This window comes from Phalaenopsis equestris, unplaced genomic scaffold, assembly GCF_001263595.1.
Source record: "Phalaenopsis equestris unplaced genomic scaffold, ASM126359v1 Scaffold000692, whole genome shotgun sequence".
Classification (NCBI taxonomy): Eukaryota; Viridiplantae; Streptophyta; class Magnoliopsida; order Asparagales; family Orchidaceae; genus Phalaenopsis; species Phalaenopsis equestris.
The window spans coordinates 134,266-152,754 of record NW_018165132.1 but is presented as its reverse complement, the minus strand read 5'-3'; the positions used below and the strand labels follow the sequence as shown (position 1 = coordinate 152,754).

The following is an 18,489-nucleotide window of genomic DNA, read 5'->3' as shown; positions in this document are numbered from 1 at the left end:
CCCACTTCTAAGGTTCTAAGATAGTCGAAGGGAGATTCCTAAGGCTAGATCCTAAACCCTAAACGGAAGACTAGACCTCACGAAAAAAATGAGGTCAACAACCGATTTATGCTTTTATATCTTTGTTAATTTTTTACTTTGATATAACTTTATTTTATGAATGGAGTTTCAATATTTTTTTATGGGATTCGATCTTCTGAGTTCATGAGGTCTCTTTACACTCTTCTCATTTTCTTAGCTGCTACTTGATTGCTTCCTATTCTCTTTTCCTTAGATGTTACTTCTTTAATTTGTACACGTTTCTTCTCATTCTTTTTACTTGGTTGTTTCTTCCTATTATATTTTTTTCAATTGTTTTGTTCCTATTTGAAATTTTTTTATTCATTTATTTGCGAAATGAATGTATTTGTGAAAAAATTGGTGTAGCTCCAGTGACAGAAAAGATTAAAGAGAATCGTCTTAGATGGTTAGTCACATTAGACGTCAATCTTCTGATGATCTGGTTATAAGAAAGTATATGCTTTAGATTCAATTTATGTTAAGAAAGGTAGAGGTAGACCGAAAGGTAGAGGTAGACCTAAACTAAAAAGACTTGAGCATTTTATATAAAAAATGATCTTAATTTATTAGAATTAAATGAAAATATGAAACTCAGTAGGACACATTGGAGAAAAAATATTCATGTAGTTGGCCCCAATTAGCGTGACAAAGGCTTGTTGTAAACAAACCGAGCTTGAGCCAGCTCAATCATTGTTCGTGTTCTGCTCTGATATTTAATTTGTTTGAATGAGACTCGTGTTTGAAATTGTTCGTTAATTATATATTTATGTTTGGTTTGAATTGAGTTTGATTTTTCGTCTTAGGCTTGAGTTTGGATCGAAATGAGCTTTTGCAATTTATAAAAATAATAATTTTAATTATTTATTCAATGACAAAATCAAAGACATCATTATTTAAGTAATAAAAAAAGTTATTTATTGAAGTGAATGATTTCAAGTATAAATTTAAAACTGAAGTTTAAATTTGATAGTGATAAAAATACGCTCTCCTTCACTATCATCTAAAACTTAAATTTGAAGTACAAAGTTAAATCTAAATTCTAAAGTTGCAACAAATAATAAACATTATAATTTACAATTACATTTCAAATAAAAAAAATACAATATGCAATTCTTCAATCTTCAATTCTCTAAAGTTTGACAGTGTTCCTGCACATTGATAAAGAAAAACAGCAAAATGAGAACAAAGAAATGGAAATTTGCATTCAAACTTACATCAGAGGAGCATGTCTAATAAAGCCATAAAAAATCAGAAATATGAAAAACGAGGAACAAAAAAATTTCAGATAGGAACAAAACAGTCATGGAAAAGAGAATGGGAAGAAACAACCAAGTAAAAGATAATGGGAAGAAACATGTACAAATGAAAGAAGCAGCAGCTAAGGACAAGAGAAAAGGAAGCGGTCAAGCAACAACTAAGGAATAGAAAAGAGTAGGAAGAAACCCCATGAGCTTAGAAGATCGAAAACGCATGAGAAAATATTGAAACTCCATCTGTGAAATAGAATTATATTAAAGTTAAATATAGGAATGGCTGATGTTCAAATAAAAATAGGAATTGATCATGAGCATTTGTATTTTGCTCATAAGAGAAAAATCAACTACAAGCTTATAACCTACATGCATGAAGAAAGGAAAGGGAGAACACCCAATACATTTATCTTATATTCTACTTGAATCATTCAACTAAATCACAACTCTCAAGTTTGATTATTACTGATTAAAATACATAATAAAGAAGAAAATTTTATCGAAGTACACAAAAAATACCCATATACCACTGTACTTTCATAGCACATAGATAAATTATAATGAATCAGACAATAAAAATCACAGAGTAATTTCAAAGTTTTCGTAAGCCCTGAAATGCTAAGGAACTGCAAAAACGTCACTGCTATAATTAAAACTAAACCCTAAACTTTCAACTAGCCTAAGCACAAATCTTTGAGGCAAATATTCGAACCATGTCGAAACAATCATGTGAAACATAAATAAATAAAACATATTCCCTTCTCCAAAATACCATACTTCAGATTCCCTTTTCCAAATATAAAGCACATTTCCTTGATCCCTTCTCTTTGAAAAAAAAGGTAAAATTATTAAATCTTCATCCAGAAATCGTAATTAATATTAAGCAGCAAGATAGAAGAAGACAAACCCTTGTAGGCCTCTGATCTCACGAACCACAAATCTAATTAGAAAAAAGAACTTAGAAGAAGGCAAACAAGAGAAACCCTAGCTGCATAGAAAAGTGACTGAAGAGAGTTTAGGGCTCTCAGCTCTCACCTCTCACCTCTTGGAACTGTCGGCCATTTTAATTTTCTGTTTTGAAAAAGAGATAATTTTTGTAAACATGAAGATAGTTTTAAATATAAATATGTGATTTTGATTTTTGAAAGTAATATTTTTAATTTTTGAAAAGAGATGAGACCAAACGAGTCTTACATATTGAATAATTTGGATGACTGAGCATAATACCATAAGTAACATACTTATCACGAAGAATAAACATATCACTTGTGGTAGACTCAATTTCCTAAACTAAAGAATTTGTGACATTCGTTTGGTCTGCGAAATATTTTTATATGAGGCCAACAAGTTCCCCTACCTAATATAAGGATTATGGTTTATTTTACCTGAGTTCTAAGTTCCCTATAGAGGCAATCCCCTATAGTTAATTACTTCTCAAATGACCGAGATCACTTAAGAAAACTGTCAATTGAGATCAGTGGTTTTGCCTTTGAGATTTCAAAGTTTAGGTTTCCACGATTGGACATGAGAAAATCAAATAGGAGTGGCTCGAACAGGAACAATTATTTTAAGGAATTTAAAGGAATGAAGAGTAGGGGATATCACAGATCCGAGGAAAAACCCCGGTGACCTCTCAACTATCATATTGTTTGGCTTTATATCTTTGAAATGATATTGTTTAATGTTTAATCCTGCAATTTATTTAGAATTTAGGACTTATGTTCGCACGATATCTGATCATGCAAATATTCTAAAAAGATAGTATGATTTACACTCTACTGTACAGTAACCTCAGATTCCTAAAGTGTTACGACTTATAATTGCACAACAGGGTTATGCAAAAGCCTAAAAATGATATGTGAGGGTTTACGCTGCGCTAGGCAAACCACCTCGAAATCCTATGGGTTGTTATTTAAACTAAGGAAAGTGCTTAGTGATATGAATTTTTTTTGACGTTGCTCTTCTGAATGTCCTCGTTGTGATGCCCACGGTGTTTGCTCCAAGCTCCTCGTCGTAACAACTTCGGGTTTGATATTACTTTTAAGGGTACATGTAATCATTGAGTTTTCTTACACTAAGGTATAGTGTATAATAGAACAATAAAACATGCAGTATAAAAGAAGAAGAACAATAGAATGTACAGTAAAGAAGAAGAACAATACAGTATGCTGTGAAGTAAAATGCTGTAATGTAAATCCAACCTGTATACCTGGGAGGCCTGCTGCTCCTTTAAGTGAGCTAGTATACACTGTATAAACAAGAGAAACATTACCTGTAAAACTCGAAAAAATCGACAAATGACCCAAAACGGAAAAAAAAACTTGAGAAAGTTGACAAAAGTCCCAGAACTTGAGAAAGATGACAAAAGTCCCAGAACAGAAAACTCGAGAAAATCAACAAATGTCCCACGATGGGAAACTAGGGCAAATCGACAAATAACAATTCCAAAAAAATTATCAAAATCACGTGAAGCACAGGAAGATCCTGGAAAAAGGACCACGAGTGCTTTGCCCAAAAATTCCAATAAAACATATGAAAGATCCGAAAAGAGGGAACCACAAGCACTCAGGTCTGGGCTAGGCTCAAATATAATATATTTGTATTCGTGGGACGTCGAAGACAACTGTTGGTCACCCGGATGTATAAAGTCCGCCACTCAACTAGAAGAGTGTCCTACTAAACCTAACTTAGGAGGGTACTCTTTAGTCCGATATCAATAATCAACAAGTGGACAACCAAGTTGTAACATATTTAAAATTTATATTTTAGCATGCAGATGAATTTCAGGCATACAAAAAGGAACTTGTATCAATTTTGTAGTGAAAATTTTTTTATAAATTTTGTATCTGTTTTTATCATGTCTGCTCTTATCAATTTTAAAAAAGTATAGTTGTCCACGAGTCGATTACGTCGTCGGGCATAGGACCGCCAACAACCTAAGAAGGTACAGATCCCTTGCTAGTCTTATGTCGGTGAATGATATTATCATCTTACGATTCATCGGGCCCCTGTCAGGCCCCTGGATTGGGTCCTGATATAGTAGGATGAAATATCATTTCGCTCTATCACCGAATTTTATATATAGCAAAAGACTACATATGGGCACTTATGTGTCAGACATAAGCATCGAAAACTGAACCAAGAAACAAGAAAAAAAAAGAATAAAAATGAGGATGAGAGAGGAGGAACAGATCCACCCAAAAGATCGAAGAGACGAAGAGTAAATCAACTCTTAAAACTTGTAACGAAAAGATCTGAGGCCCAAGATCCTTGAATCAATCCAAGAAGGATATCATTTTCTTAAATTTTATAATTGGATCAACCCAAGAAGAGTATCATTTCCAAATTTTGTTTCGAACAGGTTGAAACGGGCCCAAAACTAATGTGACAATTGTACCCACGGCTCCACCACCTATATGTACTCATACACCCAAGCCTGAACCCAAGTGTGGCATTTATGTTATCCAAGTTTTAATGTCGAACCTCCAAACTCTTTTCCAACTGACAATTTTATGAGTTTTCTAACCCTTTCACGAATCCAATTAATATCAACTTTATGATTTCCCGAAATGAAGCTATAAGAGTCTTTTTTATTTCACAAAGTAAAGGAGAATAATCATAGAGGGCAACTTTCTAAATCTCCAAAAGCCATGCCAATATCAAATCTATTCAATTCCACCCCTTGTTAAAAGCTTTTCACAATTGTATAAATATAATGCCAATTTAGAAAATATAGAAGTGCTTACGACCAGGGCAAAATGAACCTGAATAATCCTCAACAGGCTCACGGGTAGAGACAGGAAATAAGATAGGGGCTCACGGGTAAGGCCAAGAAAAGGGATAGCCGAACCTCATAATAAACTCACAGGTAGAAGCCAAAAAATGCACAACCAAGCTCCAATATAACCCCACGATTTATGATAGGAAATAGGACGAAAGCTCACGGGTAGGGGCAACAAGGAGAAATCCAAGCCCCAAACCAATCATATTCAACATAAAAGAGCTACAGGTGAAGACTCACGGGCAGGGGCAGCAGAGAACAACCAAACAGGACAAAAGGGAAACCAACTAGGATGCTCACGGATAAGGGCAACAAACCAAAACCAGTAAACAAACTTCACAACAAAGGGGAAAGTCAGGAACAACTAAACAAAATAAAATAGAACCACGTGAATATCCTCAGGTAAGGGCAGCTGCTCACACAACCAACCAGCAGGTGTTCTCGGGTAGTAGTAAAGGAGAAGCCATCACATATTTAAGCTCACGGGTAGGGCCAAGAAAGGGCACAACCAAACCACAAAATAAGCCTATGGGTAGAGATCAGAAAAAGCGTAACCAAGCTCCAATGTTAAGCCCACAGTTTAGGACAAGAAAGAGAACAACCTAACCCCAAGTCAAGCTCACGACCAGGGACATCAAAGGCAACAGCCAACACCACCACCCTCCAATTTGCCATATAAAGAAATCACAAGGTAAGGCTTATGGTTATGGGACAATAAAAGAAAGCCACCACAGATATTGCCATTGTACTCAATTGATATACATAAGAGAGTGAATGAACAAACTCTCATAGACTATCTAGATTGAAGCCATTTTATATCAAACGAGACATAATAACGAATCAATTAGCTTACATCAAACATTCCAACATAGGAGCACACATTGAAATCATAATTTTTTGGATGACAAACTTGATTATACAGGGAACCACAACAAACACACCCGAGCCCAACAAGATGGGACAAGAAAAAAAGAATAAAACACAGTTTCAGTCCAACTAAACCCAATAAAAGAGAGCCAACAGATAAGCTTTTGAGCCAAACCAATTCTTTCTCTAAAATCCAATTAAACCCAATATAAAAGCTAAAGAAAAGAATACAGTTTAAGCCAAAACCACACCCACCAGTTGGGGAAAACAGATCAGCATTTCCAGCATGAGTTCAACCCAAAAGAGCCAAAACCGAACCCAACACAGGGACAAACCGAGCCCAACACATGGGCAAACCGAGCCCAGTACATGGGGCAACAGAAATAATTATGACAGATAAACTGAGCTCAACAAAGGGAGCATACCAAGCCAAATCTCATGCAAAACCGGTCCCCAAACCTCAGGCCAAACCGAGCACACCAAATGGGCAAAAATAGCACAAAACTTTCAGCCAGAATCAAGCCGAGAAGGAGCTAAAACCGAGCCCACCAAATGAGTACAACAGGGTAGAATTTCCAGCTAACATTTAATCCAAAAGGAAACCAAAACCGAGCCTACTAAATGGGTCAAAACAGGATATAATTTTCAGCTAATATTTAATCGAAAAGGAAGCCAAAACCGAGCCCACCAAATGGGGAAAACAAAAAGACAAATAAAAAACTCATGAAGTTTTGTGTCTCAAAATATTATACCCGACATATGCTTCAAATAGTAACAAATAACTGGGAACGAATAAACATAAACAGATTCCTAATGCCAACATATTATCCAATATTGAAACTAATTCCAGCATTTACTTGAACAGGAATAATAAAAAACATCAATATTTCATTTCCAACATGAATTCTAGATGAGCAAATATCATTCCAGAGCTCATAACTATGACTTCTCCAAGTATTTCAAACAGAAAAAGAGGGCAGACAAATTATGCTTCATTTTTACCGATTCTATCAAGTATCCATGACTAGATCTTAAAACAGACCTAAATCTTATTTTCACATGCTTTAGAAGAGAAAATACTTCTAGGTATCATCCGAAATGGTGCAGATTAGAGGAAAGAAGAGAAATATCTCTTAATGCAGACTCAAAGCAAAACTGTAAGACAGATTCAAGAAAACACCTCATACAGAAATTCTTTTTTGAAAAGCTTCGAGAAACAACAACCAACGAACACTTCAAACTCCCAGCACACAAGAGCCTAGCCGAGAAGGAATTCCAGCAGAGCCTTCTCCTAAAAGCCTTAAACAGCAACTAGCAAAAATCTCTACATTCCTTTTTCCTTCTCCTAAAAGCCTTAAACAGCAACTAGCAAAATCTCTACCTTCCTTTTTCTCTCAAAAATTTCAACAACAAATTTTCAACAACCCAAAACAATACCCTAAGAAGCCCTTTTATAGGCAGAGATGAGAGGGGGACAACCACCTACCTGCCCTAAGGTGGTCGAATCAAACAACGGGAAGAAATCATCACCATAAAGGGGGAGAAAGTAAAACCTCGAGAAGGAGAAGAGCCGGCCAACCGATCTCCCACGATTGGAGAGTTAAGCGGCTGAGTTGCAACGCGAGGAAGGAGAAGAAGATTGCCGCGTGGATGAGCCACGGGATCTAGGGCACACAGGGACGAGCCGAGCGACTGATCGAGCTGCGGGATGGGTCAAACGAAGGGTTAAGTGTGCGAGAAAGGGGTAAATAGGGTTTAGGGTTATAATTATTATTATAAATAATAATATAAATATAAAAATATTTAATATTTCAAAAATAAAAAATTAATTTGTACATTTTTATTCGTGCTTCATAGCATAACAAAAATGAATGTCATTTTTAGGTAATTCTGACGTTCCGAACGTGTTGACATGGTCCGTTTCGCATGGGCCGTATCGTCGTCAGAGGTCGTTTTGACGAATTCATTGATTTGCGTGCAATTTGCTAGTGCCAGAAATTATAGCAATATGAGTGTTCTTCCTATCTTTTTAGCTAAAATTAATGTCCCAAACGCGTTGACGCAGTCTATTTTGTCATCGGAGGTCGTCCGGAGAAATTGAGATCTATTTGAGTCTCCACATGATAGTCCTAACCACTCGACCATACGACGATGATTTTGAGATCATAAATGCAAGACATCACAAGAGAAATAGGAAGTGACTGGAATTTTTAAGGAGATGGATTTCAATACTAATTTTCTAAGATAGTCTATAGGAACCCCTAGAGCTAGATCCTAGGATCCCAAGGAAAAGAGAAATGACCTCAAAATGAGGTCAACAGGGGCATAAACAAAAAAATAAAGGAGAGCTCTCGTGATGGAACAAAAAGAAAGGAGCCCTCGAGATCTCATTGTCTCATCCCTCAACCTTCGCCATCGGAAAATAAACAAAAGAAAAGAAGAGGTTTTAGGGTTTATTTTTAGGTTTATATAGTAAATATTTTAATAGGAACATGATATAGGGTTTTAGATAAGATCCGAGCGCTTAGATTAATTTCAGATAATTTAGAATAAAAAGATTAATTTAAAATGATTCTATATATTTTTAATTTTAAACTTTTCTATTAAACATATCATAAATTTTAATATAAAAATATTATAATTACATTATTTTTAATTATTTATTTATTTCGAGCCAAAATGAGTTGAACACGATCGAACAAACTCTTATTTATGTTCGGCTCTTTTATAAATTGAGCTAAAAAATTTATTGTGTTCGTCTCACTTGTTTTATGAACGAATCAAACACGAGCTACGTACTGAGCTGAATACGAGCAGTTCGTGAATAATGAGTTTTTTAAACAGCCTTAGGAGGCAACAACAAGGATGATGTAGTGGACTGTAGGAAAACAGAAGGAAGGTTGTCTCATGGGCGATGACAGTGAGGAAAAGATGGTTCGACTTTAGGAAAACAACAGGGAATTGATGTTCTGGGTGGCAACATCAAGGAAGGGAGGCGGGGTGTGATGCAAAAAGGATGTGGGAGAGGTAGAGGAATAGTCACCACCTCGGGAATGATATATAACTGGAGTACCACTCAGACCCTTGAATGCAGCTTTGGAAGGAAAAAAGAGATGCTGACGAATGTCCCGTAACAAACACACGAAAAATTGAAACCCTAAAATTTACAAAGCAAAATAAATAACCTTTAAGGTAACTTGGAGTGGGCCCTTCTATTGAAAAGAGGAAAGATCTCGCTTGAAAAAGGCAGCCGACCCTCATAAAACCTGGAGCAGTCCAATACATGCATCTAGATGGGACTTCCACATCCGTTCATACATCCCACCTACGATGCTTGCGTCAATCTTTTGAGGTTGAGAGAGCTTCAATCTCATTTGTCGAAGTTTATTTCCTTGTAGTATGGCGTCAGGTCGGTCACGTTGAAGGTGGTGGAGTTGCTGTAACTTTCCAGGATTGGAGGGCCTTCGATTGCATCTTTAGAAGTACTTGGATCCCACTGTCAGATGAGTTGTCCCGCAACACACATGAGAAGGGTTCGAAAGTGTGAGTAACCATCTCAATCTGTCCAACCCTCTGTGGGTACCCCGTTGGATTGAACTGAAACTTCGTGCAAAGTGTACTCTGCATAGTTCTACAAAAGCAGCTCAATGTTGACTCATTCCTCTCTGACGTGAAGACGGATTGAACCACTTTTATCTATGGCAGCCCTAGCGGTAAGCTGTCGGTCAGGATATTCTAGACTTCTCTCAATAGTGGCTGCCCTATATCTGATATCGACTCTTCTATCTTGCTACCATCTATCATCATTAAAACTGGTCCCGCGAGCGCTTCTCTTCTAGGAAGTGCACCTATATCCTTAGACTCCATAGAAGGTAGGAGAATTGTACACTTTCTATTATTCATGAGTGAATATGTGTTCTTGAACCCATCGTGCAGAGTTCTGCGATCAAATTGCTATGGTCTCTCAACAGAATGTGACAGACATCCATGGGCACCACGTAACACTACACCTGATCCTATAGCTGATCTTCTATAGAAAACTCCACGAGACATCTCTTGTTAATGTTAACCATGTTCTCCTTCAACCAAATCAGGGAATGTGGTTGGGAATGTCTCTGAGTAGTGAGGCTCATCTTGTCTACCATATTTGTAGACACCACATTCTTATTACTACCTTCCTATATGATAAGTTTGCAGAATTGTCCCTTTACAATCCAAAGAGTGAGAAAGATGTTGCGAAGCCACATTTCCCTTGTAGCCTCAGTTTGTAGAGCCCATCGAACCACAAGCATATCGCCTTCATCAGTTGAAAGTTGGTACAACTCAGTCTGCTCTTTAACTATCTCATTCTCGTTCATTTCCTCCACGACACTCTGCTTGGTGAAGGAAATAACTCAGCTCGTAGGGCAACTGGAGGTAATGTGTCCATGTCCATGACACCTAAGCATTTTCTGGCTAGAACGGTGCTGGGCGTGCTACTCTTTTCAGGCTTCTTCCTATTGTGGTTAACTCTTATCATCTTTCGGAATAGTTTCCACATCTTCCTTTTGTGTGCACCTGTTGATATCTTTAGCTGTGGTTGATTGTCTGAATGATGGTGGGTGCCTGTTCTGTTTTAGCTATCTCTTTCAATGCCAAAGTCTGAACATCACCCAACGACCACTAGGCTGTGGCTGAACAACATTATTGATCGATGGTTTCAAGTCTCTCAAATATCATACTATAGATATGCTCTCCTGGCTCTGTTAGCCCACACTTCAACATAAGTTGTTCAAATTCGGTTGTGAACTCTTTCATTGTCAACTCCCTCTGTTGTAGGTGGTGGAGCTTCAAGAACATATCCTGGCAGTAGTGTGGGGGTAGGTACTTCCTTTGCATCTCCTTCATCTTCTCACCCATTGTGTTCTTGTTCCAACCTTCTCTTTGTCTCTCTCTATAGATTCTCCCACCATAAAGAGACGTTCTTCAGCTTTATGACAACAAGCTTCACTCTTCTATCAGTTGGTACCTGTTCTTATTCAAAAATTTTCTCGATAGTCTGCAATCACTCAATGAAGTCATTCAGATTCATTCTCCCTTCGATATTCGGCAGGTCTACCTTCACTCCCAAGTTTCTCTGTCCTCCAATAGTCACTCTGATCATCCCTAAGGAAGGGATTCAGAATTTTCTCCCTCTCTCCTCTTTGACTTTCGCTATCATGATCGATGGTGATCTCTCCCATCTTTTTCTCAATCTCAAAAAGCCTTTGTTGAAGTTGGTGGATTTCCCATTGCATGTCTTTCATGGTAAGTTCTTGAATGGCTTTCGACCCTGGTCTCTTAGGTGGTATGGCTAGGGTTTAGGTTTAGAGAGGGTGAAAATGGTGTATAGGCTGATTTAGATTGGGAAAAATAATTTCTTGGGGACTGGTAACCCTAGGATAGGATTAAGGTTTAGCTAGCTCTAATGCCAAATGACACCAGAGATAACCACACACCAATGACAAACAAATATTTTTGCTGAAGTCAAATAGGAAATTACAATCAAACAAACGGAAATATGAAATTGCAACAAACACAAAATACAACACTAAATCGGCGTGGATCCAGGGTGGAGGGGTGTCGGCCAGGGGTTTGGACCTCTAGAGAGGTAGTAAAGGGGCGGTTAGGGACTGGAAGGAGGGGCCGCAGCAATGGGATGATGTTAGACTGCAGGAACTGCAGAAGGGTGGCTACCCTGGGTGGTGGCAACAAGGAAAGGTGGCTGGACGGCAGGAAAACAGCAGGGAATTGTTGTGCTGGGCAGCGACGGCAAGGGAGGATGATGGAAGCAGTGAATTGGGATGTGGTGGACTGTAGGACAGCAAAAAGGATGGCTGTTCTGTGTGGTAGCACTGAGGAAAAGATGGCAGGACTGCACAAAAACAATAGGGAATTGCTGATCTGAGCGGCGGCAGCAAGAGGGAGGCGGGGCGCAATGCATGAAGGATGGGGGAGAGGTAGATGAAAGATAATCACCATCTCGGGAGCAAGATATAGCCTGAGCACCACTCGGGGCCTTGGATACAATGCTAGAAGGGAAAAGAGAGATGTTGAGAGCTGTCCCACAACAAACACATGAAAAACTAAAACCCTAAACATCTCAAAGCAACTGAATAATCCTATGATAACTAGTAGCGGACCCTTCTATTGAAAAGTGGTGACACCTCCTTTGAAAGTGCCGGCCGGCCTTCAGTAGACTTGGACTAGTTCGGTCCAGACGTCCAGACGCGACTACCGCATTTGTCCAGGCGTCCCACCCTCGACATGTGTCATACTGATTTTATTATAGTTTGCATTGCTGGCCCTCTTAGCTCAATATTCAACTATGCCTACCTTGGGGTCATTGTCGAACTACCGTAAAGATTTTAGAATAGTTTAAGAGTTTAAGATTAAGAACATCAGAAAATGTTCCTTTATGTTCTAGAAGGCCTGAAATTATTTTGTAAGTTGCCCGCTAATTGAAAATCGTGGGTGTGTTCCTTGAAAGGGAGAGGAAACCTGACGAATGCCGATGAATCCTCCTCAGTAGGCTGAGTATTTTGGATGAGCAGGTGAGATCTTTGGGAAGAAGAGATTTGTCAAGCATACAACTTTTGGGATTTCTTAGGGAAGTTGAATATCCAGGATTTGATGTCTGAACTTGATTTATTTGTGCAAATGACTTGTCCAGCCTCAATCCTTGGTGAGTTGGGCAACATGCGACGGTGAGTTAAGCCTCTTTAAATTCAGCTATAGTAGATCTGGATTTATGCTCATCAATTTTTTTTTGGTCAAATAGATCCATGCGAATATGAGTGTATATTATTGAACTTATATCCTAAGAAATTCTGAATCACTTGAGGATCCTTGAAGAATGAATATAAACTAGTTGGTTTGCGGATCCCTTCTATTTCTATATCAGATCTTAGCCCACGATTTCTTGTACGCCCAAAACTGTATTTTAGGCTTTGCTGCTTAAATCATCTTGAGGAGGTTGTACACTATGTTATTGCTGTCATTATTACTGTTGCCTTATAGAGCTTGTTGAAATTATTTAAATTTTTCTTAAGGGCAATTTTCTTTTTTGGATCTGAAGATTATTCCTTCTCATGTTTTGTTTTAGATGCATGCCGTGTCGTTTCCCTAATTGTTTAACCAGTGCTCTCATTTCTTTTTCTTCTTCCCAGAAAAATATATGGGGAAGAGGCATATTATCAGTTCGTCACTAAAAATCGCTGAGGATGAATATGGTTTGCACGTCATTTGATCTCCCTGCGACGGCTTCAGTTAAATTTTCAAATGTCTTTTTTTTTTTTTGAGGTAAAAGATAATTTTTGAGTTTGGTTATTTTATGGTCAACTTCCTATCCATATCATGTCGAAACACCATGAAATTATATTAAAAAGATCTTCAGGAAGTAATTGACTTTAATTTCACATGGCTGTTAGCATTGCACATGTATGCTTTTGTCATTTCTTCATATATTATATTAGAAACACCATGAAATTTTTTCGCACTTTTATAAGTTGATACTGTTAATTTGTGCATTCATTTTGTAACTTCTCTGTTAAATGTCTTTGATTTCTACCTTTCCTTTCCTAATAACTTCACATTAGTTTTATCCACTTGTGTTATTGATGCATTTTATAGCCTCTATTATGCATGGACAAATCATAACAAGTCTATTTTGTATTGTCTTGCCTATCGAATATCACCTCATGTTTAAGTCAGTCTTCCAATACATCTATCTTATTATTCTCATTTTTCAAAATCTATAAACTCGCCCATCTCTGAGGTATTGCCTCACGTAGTTCTATGGATTTGTTGTTTGTCTTGATGATATTATTTCTCTATTACACATGCATATTTTAATGTTACCATCCAACTTTAGTTTTTATTTATCTCTCTCTCTCTTATAGCACATCCAAGCATACATAAACCTACCATATCAATTTACCTTTTGTAAGGGGAATTATATCAATGTTTCGTGCCTGCTTAAACAATGTAAACACAAACACAAATAATAAAGAATGTTGGATCTAATTGAATATATAAAATAAGAGCATTTCTATTTTGTCGCTACAGGTTATAGTTGGAGAGTCATAGTTGTAGCATGTTGATTTCCAACCTATTTAGGAACAAGTGCTTAGCCATCCCTCTGGTTTTGCGTTCGGCTACCGAGAGAGCTGGTAGGATGCTTACAATTGTGATTATCTCAGAGGGACCAATGAACAAATTTATTCTACCAATTGTTGACTTTTGTTGGTGACTGACCCGAGCAATGTCTTTCTCAGCTTCACTTAGGATTATTTGTTACCACAACAATTGTTTCATTCAATTATACATGTTTGCAAAATTGCATGTAACGATAATAACTGCTTAATTTATTTTGCTTTTGGTCGGCAGACTCGGATTCATTTTGTTGCATACATTTATATATTACATTTTTTAACCAACTGGAGATTAATTACTCAACCTAACTCTCAAGTGTAATTTTTTTGTTTTTGGTCGGCAGACTCCGATTCATTTTTTGGAATGTAAGATATAAATTGATTGTAACTTTTTGTTTTCCTAACATTAAGTAAACAGTGGTTAATAAAAATCAACAAAAATATAAGGTTTAGTTTGATAAAGCGGTGAATCTCTCTTCCGTTGCCGTCAATGTTGAAGGGTGGAAAAGTTTTCGTTTCGTCTCGCAAACGTCTCCCGATGTTGTTTAATAAGAAAGATAATTTTTCGTCATTTTAGATTGTAGATCGTCTTCTCCTTTTTGTGTATGTGGCTTTTAAAAAAGCTTCTTTGAATAGCGAAGCTTAAATTAAATAGGACATTCAAATCAGTAATGATGAATTTAAATTTGTTCATGACGGATGACTATCAGGACCTTAGGATGTTGAATCCAGTGCAAGTTAGGAAGGCTGTTGTGCTCAAATAAGTTCGTGTTAATGAATGTTTGCTTGCTTTCTATGCTAGCATTTATTTAATAAGGAAAATAATATGAATTATAATTTTTGTTTTTTATTATTTTTTTATTTTTTTATTTGTGAGTTATGCTCAGCTATTTCATTAATGTAAAAGATGTTATTAAGTGTTAAAATAGAAAATAAAAGAGGAAAGAAGTTCACATTTAGTGACCTGTGAACCTGTAGAAGGGATTGCCAGATCTAAAATTCTTTGTTAGAAAAGTCATATAAGGCCTCTTGGTTGTTCCGCATGGAGTTAAATGGACCTAAATTTATACACCTAATTTGAGATGTATTGTAATAGATCAATTGCTTTACTTTTTTTTTTTTTTTTGGTATTTATGAACCAAATTAAAACCAACATTTCTATTTATTTATTTATTTATTCATGTAATTATTTATTTCTATTGAATGTTTTTTAATTACATGATTTCGTTATAGTTTTTCTTTTATATTGTGTTTGGTATGTGATGTCTTGATATGCTTTTAAGGATATAAATTTTATCCAAAATGTAAATTAATCAATCAATTATAGAACAATACTTCTTATAAAATATACATGACTTATTTTAAGCGATAATTCTGAAATAATTTAAGCTTAAAAGATCATACATGAAGTTAGCCACTGGACCACTAGGGTATGTACATCACCTCCGGCACATGTACAACAAATCTCTAGCTAAATTTAGAATGCAAATCAATAAAAGATACATATTATTTGTGTCCATACATGGAGGGGTGAAAAGGGACTCCATACATCACTATGTATTAATTCTAGTAGCTTTTTGGTGGTGGAGCTAGATACAAAAGATAGTTTATGGCTTTTATTAATGTGGTAGTTCTTGCAGAAGGAGGAAGATGTGTTAGTTCTTGCAGAAGGAGGACAAGTTGAAAATCCCCAAGAATAATATATTGAAGTCATATTTCTTTCTCTTTGGTTCTCATGACATGGGGACCATACACATCACTGAATAGGGGCATTTACCTACCATGTATTTTTCTATCATGACTGACTTGCATTAATGTATTATTATTTTAATGTAGTTATAAATCTATCAAATATTGTGTGAAATTAAAAGCTAAAGGTGCCTGAAAATTATTTATAAAGATACATCCACCAAAATATCTTCAAACATGTTTCATGATAAAATATAATTTTAATATGTTTATTTTAAGTATTATTTTTTTTTTTGTGATAGACTATGTATGTTAGAGATGTAATTGTGATGTGTGGAGTGGCAATATAATATGAACATGCATTTATCTAACTTATGAAAATTAAGGTCATCATAGAAATAGACAAACAATTACTTCTCGTAGCATGATCACACATTATGGAAGGTCTCAAAAAAGCAACAAAAAGGTGTCTAAATATGTATAGTTAAGAAAGGTGTAATACTTGACTTGTGGTAGCATTTAGCCATTTTTTATCTCCTTAGATAAATCTAATATGTTCTTCCAATGAGAAGAAAAAATACACTTTTTAACATGATTCTTATCTAGAAACAATCAAATAAGCTCTTAAATCCATGTTAATTAGCTTATTTATTTATTGAGAATAATTTTTTTCACATAATATAGCGATGCACGTGCTAAAACATTATCAAGAGAATTGTAGGCTTTGCACTTTCAACCTCTAAAATTTATGGTGATATTTCATATAAGGGACTCTTGAATGAACAAATATTACATTCGGACTCCTGACGTAGAGATACATTTTAGTCCAATGAAATGACGCCATAGAAAAATAAAAAAAATCATTTTAGCACAGGAGAGTATTTCTTTTCACGTTATTTAGGTATTATTATGGTGATATTCAAGTGTTATTGTGTTCTGGGAATATTCCTAGTGTTATAATAACACAATAACACATCAATACCACCACAATAATACCTGAATAACGCGGAATAACACACGAGGAACATTCTCACTTGTTATCGGGTCGGAACACAGAAAAACGTGCACATTTTTTTGAAGTCACGTGTCTACATATCAATGGAATCCGAACGTATCTCTACGTTAGGAGTCCTGATAGAATAATTTTCCCTCTTGAATGGACGGAAAGAGCCAAAAGGCATTATATATTTTTGCAAGTTAAAATATTAAAATTAACAGGTAAAGGGATTATTGGTGCGTTTCAAGCTTGGGCCAGACCTGCTCACAAGGCAGTTGCAGCCCAAAAAAATAAGCGATGAGCTGACATTCTGGGCCTGAAAAGGGTTTAGCAGCCCGGCCCAAAATGAATCAATTGAGATAATAGCTTTTTTTTTTAACACAGTAATAATAATTATATATACCATGCTATTCAATCCTCATCATGTTTTAAGATATTGTGTAATTAATTAATGTTGAATTATTAGAGAATCTAACAAATTAGGTAACAGTAACAGAGCATAACAGAAGTTTAAGAACTCTTTGAAACTTCAGTTGCTTGTCAGTAAACATGTAATATATATATGACTTCCTCTTCTTATCTGAAAACCAGCTTTACAAGCCTTACAATGAACACCACCTCCTCAAAAAGAACCACAAAAAACAAACAAAAAAAATACAAATATTCCAATCAAGATGTGTTAGTGAAATTACATCTATCTATCGGTATATATGATGCTGAACTACTAAGCTTGGTAACTCTTAACACGAATATGTAATCCATTCGGTGCTTCCACTCTTGGAAATTTATGCATTGTTGCTACTCCAACTTCCTCCCATCTGTATCATCAAATTGCAATACGTGTTGTTAGAGATGTGGCTCAGCATTAGCAAATATTCCAAGAAAACAACATGTACACAACAGCAAGGAAACTATTTCTATGACCTTAATCTTATGTCTAGACCACAATGCAGACAACTTAAAAACAATTTTTATATAACTTTGTTTAAGCCCTTGTCCTGCAACAATGACCAGCCCTCTGGCAACACATACAATTTTTGGTACAGTTAATACCTGTATCTGGTGACAAAATAGTGAAGGAATGTAGCAATCTCAACTGTTCCCAACTCCTTCCCAGGGCACAGTCTACTGCCTCCCCCAAACAGCATGAAATACTGGTGAGAATCTAGGCTTTTGTCCTGTTTATCATGCACAATTTTATTTACCAAAATTCAATCAACAGATAATTATCTGCAGATATCAATAATAACTAACCATCCATCTCCATGGATTGAAGACCAACGGCTCGTGATACAAGTGTGGATCATAGTTGATCTCTCTGGTGTAAACATATATTCTCCATCCTTTTGGAATTACAAATCCTGTGAGGCAAGAGAAAAGTACAGTAAGATTTCAGCACTCCAACTGGAAGCCCTCTATATGCAGAGTAGAGCGATTATTTCAAGCGAATTGGTGGTATTGTGGTGGTAATGTAGTGCTATTATAGTGAATATCATAACAATACCATCACAATACCACTAAATTCTTATCTATCCACATCTACCTATCCACACGTAATGTTTAATCCTATATGCAAGGATTTAGGAGCACCTTTTATTTCTATATCTTGAGTTGTTTTTCTCAAAACACCATTACTAACTGTGGCCAATCTTAATGTCTCAAAAACAACCTGCA

At 36.2% G+C, this 18,489-nt stretch overlaps 2 protein-coding genes across 2 annotated transcripts in view; one reads left to right on the top strand and one right to left on the bottom strand.

Moving 5' to 3' along the window:
- Positions 1–13,245, top strand: part of LOC110030275 (tRNA-dihydrouridine(20) synthase [NAD(P)+]-like) — a gene marked incomplete in the record, with an annotated part of 30,118 nt that extends 16,873 nt beyond the window's left edge. Inside the window, 1 exon segment of the mRNA XM_020732909.1 lies at positions 13,146–13,245. Within this exon segment, the coding sequence (XP_020588568.1) occupies positions 13,146–13,197 (52 nt within the window).
- A 4,103-nt stretch (positions 13,246–17,348) lies between these two features.
- LOC110030284 (cytochrome P450 85A1-like) overlaps positions 17,349–18,489 on the bottom strand; it is a 5,253-nt gene continuing 4,112 nt past the window's right edge. The window contains exons 4-7 of the mRNA XM_020732923.1: positions 18,406–18,484; positions 18,070–18,176; positions 17,869–17,993; positions 17,349–17,633 (exon numbers count right to left, since the gene is read on the bottom strand). Of these exons, the coding sequence (XP_020588582.1) occupies positions 17,540–17,633; positions 17,869–17,993; positions 18,070–18,176; positions 18,406–18,484 (405 nt within the window). The 3' untranslated portion in view covers positions 17,349–17,539. The remainder of the gene's footprint in view (positions 17,634–17,868; positions 17,994–18,069; positions 18,177–18,405; positions 18,485–18,489) is intronic.